The sequence below is a fragment of the Silene latifolia genome, chromosome 6, assembly GCF_048544455.1.
Source record: "Silene latifolia isolate original U9 population chromosome 6, ASM4854445v1, whole genome shotgun sequence".
NCBI lineage: Eukaryota > Viridiplantae > Streptophyta > Magnoliopsida > Caryophyllales > Caryophyllaceae > Silene > Silene latifolia.
This window is the reverse complement of record NC_133531.1, coordinates 122,050,999-122,059,250: the sequence shown is the minus strand read 5'-3', so window position 1 is coordinate 122,059,250 and position 8,252 is coordinate 122,050,999. Positions and strand designations below refer to the sequence as shown.

Below are 8,252 nucleotides of genomic sequence, written 5' to 3'. Positions count from 1 at the left end.
GTTGAGGGGTACACGAGAGAATATCCCAAATAAATCTATTGCTTTTTTCTATACTTTTTTTTGCTTTTATTTTATTTTAACATGATCCGTTTTAAAGGTTAAACGGATATACCCGTCTTAAATAAGAAAGTGTGATAATCCTGTCCAAGACCAAAATTTCTTTGACTATTGTAGTCAAATCTGCTGGCTGCTGTTATAATTGGACCCTTGAAGTTATACCAACAAGTATGTATGTATAAATTCAACCACAACCTCATAAATGGTGCAAAACACAACCATACAGTTATCCAACATACCCAAAATCTCAAAACCAACTTTCATTTGAAATCATATCCTATACTCTTAAGATGACAAACAACACAATCAAAGAATCACAAGTGAATGAAAACGAGTACGATCGTAAAAAAGAGTTGGAGGAATTCGACAACACAAAACTTGGAGTAAAAGGATTGATTGATTCGGGCATAACCCAAATCCCTCGGATCTTCCAGCACCCACCCGAGACACTATTCGACTTTCAAAAGGCGGTCAGAATCACGGGTGATGCTGAGAACATCATACCAGTCATTGACATGGCGGGTACTCACGAAGAAGTGGTGCAAAAAATAAGGGACGCTGCTTCCACGTACGGGTTCTTTCAAGTGGTGAACCATGGCGTGGAAGTGTCGGCCCTTGACCGGCTAGTTGGCGCAATCAGGGCCTTTTTTGAGCAGCCGGACGAGGAAAAGATCAAGTACTATAACCGGGACTCCGTTGCATCCGGTGTGGGTTATTTCTCTAACTATGACTTGTTCCATTCCAAGGCCGCGAGTTGGCGCGATACACTTCAAGTTCAACTAGGCCCCAAATCTGTCGATCCTAATGCCATCCCAAATGTTTGCAGGTATTATTTTCGATTCAGCTTTTCATTGATAGTGATCTAAGGAGATATCATAGAACTTGTAAAATTGTCGGTGGATCACCAAAAAAATTTCTAGTTAAAATTTTCCAATTATTTTAGTGTACGTTATAATATTATCCGTTAGCCCTTCTAAGTTTAAATCCTGACTCTGCCACTGGTACTCATATATAAATTCAATACCATACACATTACAATTCGGAAATATTTAAACGAAAATGTGTTTTAAACTCGAGTTTTGAATAATAGCTGAAGTTCAATACTTCCTCCATTCAACTCCACTCTACCTATTTGTATTTTGCACAAATATTAAGAAGGGTGGGGTTGGGTGGAAATTATTGTAAATAAATAATGGAGTATAATGTAATTAAGTGGGGTATGAGTGGAAAAGGGTGGAGTTTGATGTAGAAGTAGTGGGGTATGAGTGGCAAATATTGTAAATAAGTAATGGGGTATGAGGATAAAATGGTCATTTGTCATTCCTTTTTAGGAAATAGGTAGAGTGGAATTGAATGGATGAAAAAGGAAAGATGGTAGAGTGGAGTTGAATGGAGGAAGTATGTGATAGGACCTAGGGCAGAGTACGGATCGGGTATTTGATCCAAAGTGCTAGTTCGGATCGGATATCCATATTAAAAATCCTGAAGTTAGATATCCAATATCCAAACCAAATGTTTCGGGTATCCAAAACAATCGGATCGGATGCGGATATCCATCGGATATCCATACTTTAGAATTTACTTTAAAATTAAGTTTGAAACACGATTATATTCATAGTCTTACATGATGATTTTCTTTAGTATTTTTATTCCAATGTTCTCGACATAAAATTTAAGTACCGCCTAAATATTTTTCTAATATTTTAAACATTAATTAAGTTGTTGTATCAAATAAAATTTTATTTTCTCGAAATTATACTAGAAAACTATAGTTTCGGATCAGATCGGATATCCAAATGTTTTAATTCTAATATCCATATCCAAACCAAAACCAAAGATTTCAGATCAATATCCAAACCAAACTTAACTTTCGGATCAGATATCCAAACATTCGGATCGGATTCGGATCGGATATCGGATCAATTTGGATAATCGGATTTTTTGCTCTGCCCTAATAGGACCGATAAGTGGTGTTAAAGTAATACTCGGTATCATCTAGCTAGACGTCTACTATTTCTTGACTCTATTTGGTTATCGGACTGCAGAGCTGAAGTGATGGAGTGGGAAAAAGAGGTGAAGAAATTGAGTGCGCGGCTTTTAAGTATTTTGTCAGAAGGATTGGGATTAAGTGCTGATAGACTAAGCCCGGAATCATATTTGGCGAGGATAAACATGGCTGGACAGTACTATCCATACTGTCCTGAACCCGACAAGACAATTGGGATCGCATCACACTCAGATCACGGGACCTTGACAGTTCTATTGCAGGACGATGTTGGTGGATTACAAGTCAAGTATAATGGACAATGGATTGATCTCAAGCCAGTCCATGGCGCTCTTGTTATTAACGTCGGAGACTTGATTCAGGTACTTTTTAATTTAATACCGAGTAATTTTTTTATTATAGTCATCCACTAGCTGGATTGGAGCACAGTCTATTACAATTTACATTACTAATGTCTGCCATATTTTACTAGATGGTATCCAATGATGTCTACAAGAGCGGAGAACATCGTGTATACGCTAATCCTTTGCCTAGATCACGAATATCTGTTCCGGTGTTTTTCAACCCAGCCATAACTAGTGACAAGTTATATGGACCTCTCCCGGAGTTGGTTTCCCCAGAAAACCCAGCATTGTACAAGCAATTCACTATCTCAGATATGAATGCAAAATTCCTCAAGAAAGAGTTGAAGGACAAGACAATGACCAGCTACTTCCGTTTGTAAAATCATTATACCGTTAATGGTACCGTTAATTATACTCTGTAATATATCAAATAACCCATATAAGGATCTACGGAGTATGCAATTAAATTGATAAGGAAAATAATATCCCCCGTTTTTTTCAAAAAAAAACAAAAAAAATAAAGTAGAATCTCCTATCTGCAGCCTGTCTCTTTCACCATTGTATTTGTATTGTTAGTCCGTACTAATCAAGAACTTTATATTTTGTAAGATCCTCCCTTTAAATTTGTGTATGTCAATTGTCAAGGACAAAGTTTAAGTTAATCGTATGTCACAGTCTCGGACCCCCTTTATTATAAAAATATTTAGGGATATTCTACGGTGTACCCCTGAGTTTTTGAGTTTTCTAAGTTGTACCCCTACTTTTTTGAAATTCTATACTATACCCCTAAACTCTATATTATAGTTTATAACATGGCCTTATTAATTGTCTTTGTTAACGTAATTCGTTAGTTGATCGATTATTTCACTCATCCATGCACCGATCACTCCTTAACACGTCCGCGTACTTATTAGCTCATCCAATTATCCACTAACTCGCTTAATAATCAGCTAACATTTCCAAAAATGCACAAAACTTTGATTTCGTTTTTTTCTTCTTTAAATAGGTATTAAAGGTAATTTATAATTGGTTAAAATTAGTTTGTGATTATTATCATAAAAGAAGATGATATGATGTTAATCAATGAGATTTGAGGTTAAAGAACGATTGTTTGTGTAATACTCCGTATTTATATGTCTTGGGGGTACTCTATCGAGTAGCCCTTACTCTGTCGAGTATGGGCAAGTTGCGGAATAAAATAGTTTCTGACCTGTTGGGTACTCGATCGAGTAGCTGGGGCACTCGATCGAGTAGGGGGGTACTCGATCGAGTGCCTTGGGTACTCGATCGAGTGTCCGGTTTTACGGGAGAGTTTTCTCGGGTTTTGTTAATTACGCGGTTAAGGTATTTAAACATATTCGTAATTGTTTTAAATCACTTTTTACAAAACCTAAAACCTGTTTAAGAGAGAAAGCAACTACTTCTTCTTCCTAATCGCGTTCTTGACAATTCCGAGTTCGACGGTCGGTTCGTATCGTAGTTCGTGTCGTTGGATTCCTTGCGTCGAAGGTAAGCTTTTAATATAATTTCTATAATGTTTTGTTAAGATTGATGAAACCCTAATTTAGGAATTGGGGGTTTTTATGAGTAGTATTTGAATGGTAGCATCTATGTGTTGTATGGTATGAGGAGAATTCGTAGAGGAGCCGTTTTGATACAAATTTGTAGATACCGTCTGCGTGTTGTGCTTTCCAGGTAGGATTTCCTACTCGGTATTAGTCCCATAATGGGATATTGGTGATGTGTTGTAGTTAGTTGTTTGATATGATGATTGTGATTGTGATTGTGATTGTGGTTGTGTTTGTTGATGGTTCTCGAGATGCGTTCTCGGTTGAGTGGGGTCACTTGCGGGAGTGATCTCACGCCCTAGTTTCGCCCTTCGTGGAACCCGCCACGAAAGGGGATGTGCACATTAATGGACCGGGTTATCGCTCGTACGATGAGCGGGGCTTAGGTGGGAACAGGCTGCGGTCCCCACTGGCGGGCCGTCCAGTGGGCCGATCGGTATTGAGATGATGGGAGTTGGTGGTGTGTGTATGTGTGTGTGTGATTCAATTTGTATGTTTGTCTTATTATTGTTATTTATGTTGATTGTGTGATTAGTACGACCGGTGTTGTTTTGTAAACCTGCGGTGATCCATTCGGGGATGGTGAGCGGATATTGAACAGTATAGAGATGAGTCTTGGGATAGGCTGGGATGGCCACGACATGACGATAGAGTCTTCCGGCTGTAGTTTAGCATTCATTTACATTTCGATTGAGAAACAGATAGTTTGGAATAATGTATTGTACTTTGGTTTGGTTTTGAGGATTGTATTTATCATTAAACTATTTATAATAAATATTGTTTCCGTTTTGTCTATTTGATTATCATACCTCGGGCGTAGAGATGGTGATGTCTTCATACCCGAGTGGTCCTGGTAAGGCACTTGGAGTATGGGGTGTTACAAATGGTATCAGAGAGACGATCCTGAAACCTGTAACCAATGAACTTAATGAACATAGGGAGTCAATTAAAATGAAACCGGGGTAAAAGTTGTAGGAGCTAGTGCAAAGGCTTGGGAGACGTCCTAAAGTCGCGGGGTTCGCCCTACAACTTTGAACCGGTCACATGGGAAAAGTGTTTGTCGAGTCATCTGTATGTTTGATTAACGTGTGCAACAAAGTGATGAAGTGTGTTGATTGTTTGGTGTTGAAATAGGAAGTTGAGCAAGTGAAAGGAAATGATATGTGGAACATGTTCATGAGATGATAACATGTTGAATGATTTACAATGTGGCTTTAATAGCATGATGAATTGATCTTGTTGATAGTAGAATAGATGCGTAGCATATTTATTCTGATAGCATGTGATTTTATAAGGTTAGCATGTAGCATATGACGTAACATGCGGGTAGCTTTTACGTATTGGTGATACTCGATCGAGTGGGGCCGACTCGATCGGGTGGGTTTTTGCGATTTTGAGTCCCGAATCGCGTTTTGGGGCACTCGATCGAGTAACTAGGGGTACTCGATCGAGTAGAAATCACTCGATCGAGTAGCCTAGATACTCGATCGAGTGGGTTAGAGATCGAAGGTCTTTTGGTTACGGAGTTTGGGTACTCGATCGAGTACATGGGGGCACTCGATCGAGTAGCCCGTTACTCGATCGAGTGGGTTTGGATACTCGATCGAGTAGGTTCTGCAGCGTGTTTTTCGTGTTTTGAAGTTTAGTACGTATGTTCATATCTACCCTTTCTTATATATGTATAGTTTCAAGATGCCGCTAAAGAGAAATGCTTTGTACGCGAGGGCAGAGCTTATGACCATGGATGACATCGTAAAGATGTTAGAACACCAAGATGCTCTCACCGAGACCCTAAAGAAAGTGAATGAGGACAAGAATAAGGATAAGGAGAAGGAGGTTGACCATGCTAAAGTCAGCCTCTATATTGCGAGGTTTAACCCGAAGGAGTACAAGGGAGTTGAGGAGTCTAACCTTCTTGATAGTTGGTGAGGAGATGGAGAACATACTGGATTTAGTTCACTGTCCCGATGAGATGAGAGTGGATCAGCTGCATTCTATCCGAGGGAGGCAAACAAGTGGTGGGATTCGGTGAAAGTGAGTGCCAAGGAGATATATACCAACCAAGGGTTACCCGCTATACCTTGGGAGGAGTTTCGTAGGGCTGTGAGGAAGGAGTTCGTACTGTAAACATGTGAGGAGTAAGTTGAGAGAGGAGTTCGACAAGTTTAAGATGACTGCTTGAGATGTCTGTGGGTGAGTACTACGAGCGGTTCAATGAGAAATCTAGATATGTTGAGGATATGGGTTTGAGTGAGGAGAATCTGGCTTTGAGGTTTGAGAGAGGGCTAACCACGAAAATTATGGATAAGTTACCCGTGGGAGTCCTTGCGATGTAAAGGAAGCGTATGAGAGGGCTGGGAGAGCCGAGAGACTAGTGGAGATGGCTCAGGAGAGGTCAGGTGGAGAGAAGAGGAAGTCCGAGAGCGAGGGTGGTGGCCAATCTAATTTCAAGAAAGGCAACCACAATCGATCTAAAGGATTTTCTTCCGGGTCCAGGTTTAGTCTTTGGGACTTCGGCGAGGCCGAGGAGTGTGAGTAATAGTTGGGGAGTGACCTGCTTTGGTTGTGGTGGAGTAGGCCACAAGAGACATGAGTGCACGAGTGCACCGGATCCGTCGAGACCCACACGAGCTTTGCGAGCAACGACCAAGTGGATCATGGCCAAACCGGGAGGTCGAGCTACAGTGGAGGCAACCGCAACGGCGGTAATTCTTATCAGAGGACACCGATGAACAACAACAACAATCAAGGGTCGGGTGCTAAGCCGACCGCATCGCCCAAGATCTTGTCCGGGAGGTGGGCGAAAGACCGATGGCAAGTTGTTCATGATGGACAAGAAGGCGGTGAGGAGGATGCGCGTTATCACCGGTACATTCCTTGTTAATGGTATTCCTACGTTTGTTTTGTTTGATTCGGGGCTTCTCGATCGTTTGTGTCTTGAGTCATGTAAAACAGTTGGGTTTGAGAGTATATGAGTCTGTTAGGGAGCAAGTTTTCATACCTTCGGGTGAGTCCGTATCGTGTGGGAGGTTGTTTAGAGATGTATCTTTGATAGTTGGGCAAGTCGACTTTCCTGTAGACTTGCTAGAGTTTCCTTTTAATGGTTTTGAGATGATAGTTGGGATGGATTGGTTAGGAAAGTATAAAGCCAAGATAGACTCATCATCAAAAGAAAGTGTCCTTAAGGGGTCCAAAGGGTGTAAGTGTGTCTTATCGTGGGTTTCTAGTCAAACCCAAAGTTAAGTTGATTGCATTTGTTACCTTGAAGTCTTATCGAGGAAGGATGTCCTCGATCTTGTGCCATGTGAGAGATGACCGAATAGAGAGTCCGACGTTGATGAGATACCGGTGGTGGGAGAATTTGCAGATGTTTTTCCGGAGGAGATTCCGGGGTTGCCACCGAAGAGGGAGATAGATTTCACCGTAGAGTTGAAGCCAGGGACGAGGCCAATCTCTAAGGCACCGTACCGTATGGGTCCTAAGGAGATGGAGGAACTTTGGAAGCAGTTGGATGATCTGATAGAGAAGGGATACATTAGACCAAGTGTATCGCCTTGGGAGCACCCGATTCTGTTTGTGAAGAAGAAAGATGGGAGCTTGAGGTTGTGCATAGATTACAGGGAGCCGAACCGAGTGACGATAAAGAACAAGTATCCTTTGCCAAGGATAGATGACTGTTTGATCGGTTGAGTGGTGCAACAGTCTTTTCTAAGATTGATTTGAGGTCGGGGTACCATCGGTGAAGATTAGAGAGGTGGACATACCAAAGACAACTTTCACGTCAAGGTATGGCCACTATGAGTATGTGGTGATGCCATTTGGGTTGTCTAATGCGCCGGCGGTGTTTATGGATTTGATGAATAGGATCTTGAGACGGTTCTTGGACCATTCGTGGTGGTGCTTATCGATGATATCTTAGTCTACTCTAAGACTAAGGAGGAGCATGAGGAGCATCTGAGGATCGTGTTGCAGACTTTGAGAGATCATGAGTTGTATGCTAAGCTGTCCAAGTGTGAGTTCTGGTTAGAGAAAGTTGCTTTTCTGGGGCATGTAATCTCTAAAGATGGGGTAGGCCATGGGATCCGGCGAAGATTGAGGTCATGACAAAGTGGGAAGCACCAAAGAATGTTCTTTGAGGTGAGGAGTTTCTTGGGTTTAGCCGGATACTACAGACGGTTCGTGAAAGATTTCTCCAAGATAGCTAGACCGATGACAGCGTTGATGAGGAAAGAGAACAGGTTTCGTTGGGATGAGAGTTGTGAGACGGCGTTCCAAACA

General features: G+C 41.4%; 1 protein-coding gene across 1 annotated transcript; it reads left to right on the top strand.

Moving 5' to 3' along the window:
* Positions 1-223: 223 nt before the first annotated feature.
* On the top strand, positions 224-3,080 carry LOC141587191 (1-aminocyclopropane-1-carboxylate oxidase homolog 4-like). Its single transcript, XM_074408637.1, has 3 exons — positions 224-883; positions 2,103-2,424; positions 2,535-3,080. Exons 1-3 carry the CDS (start codon positions 348-350, stop codon positions 2,784-2,786), a joined length of 1,110 nt encoding a protein of 369 aa, XP_074264738.1. The 5' UTR covers positions 224-347; the 3' UTR covers positions 2,787-3,080.
* The last annotated feature ends 5,172 nt before the right edge of the window (positions 3,081-8,252 follow it).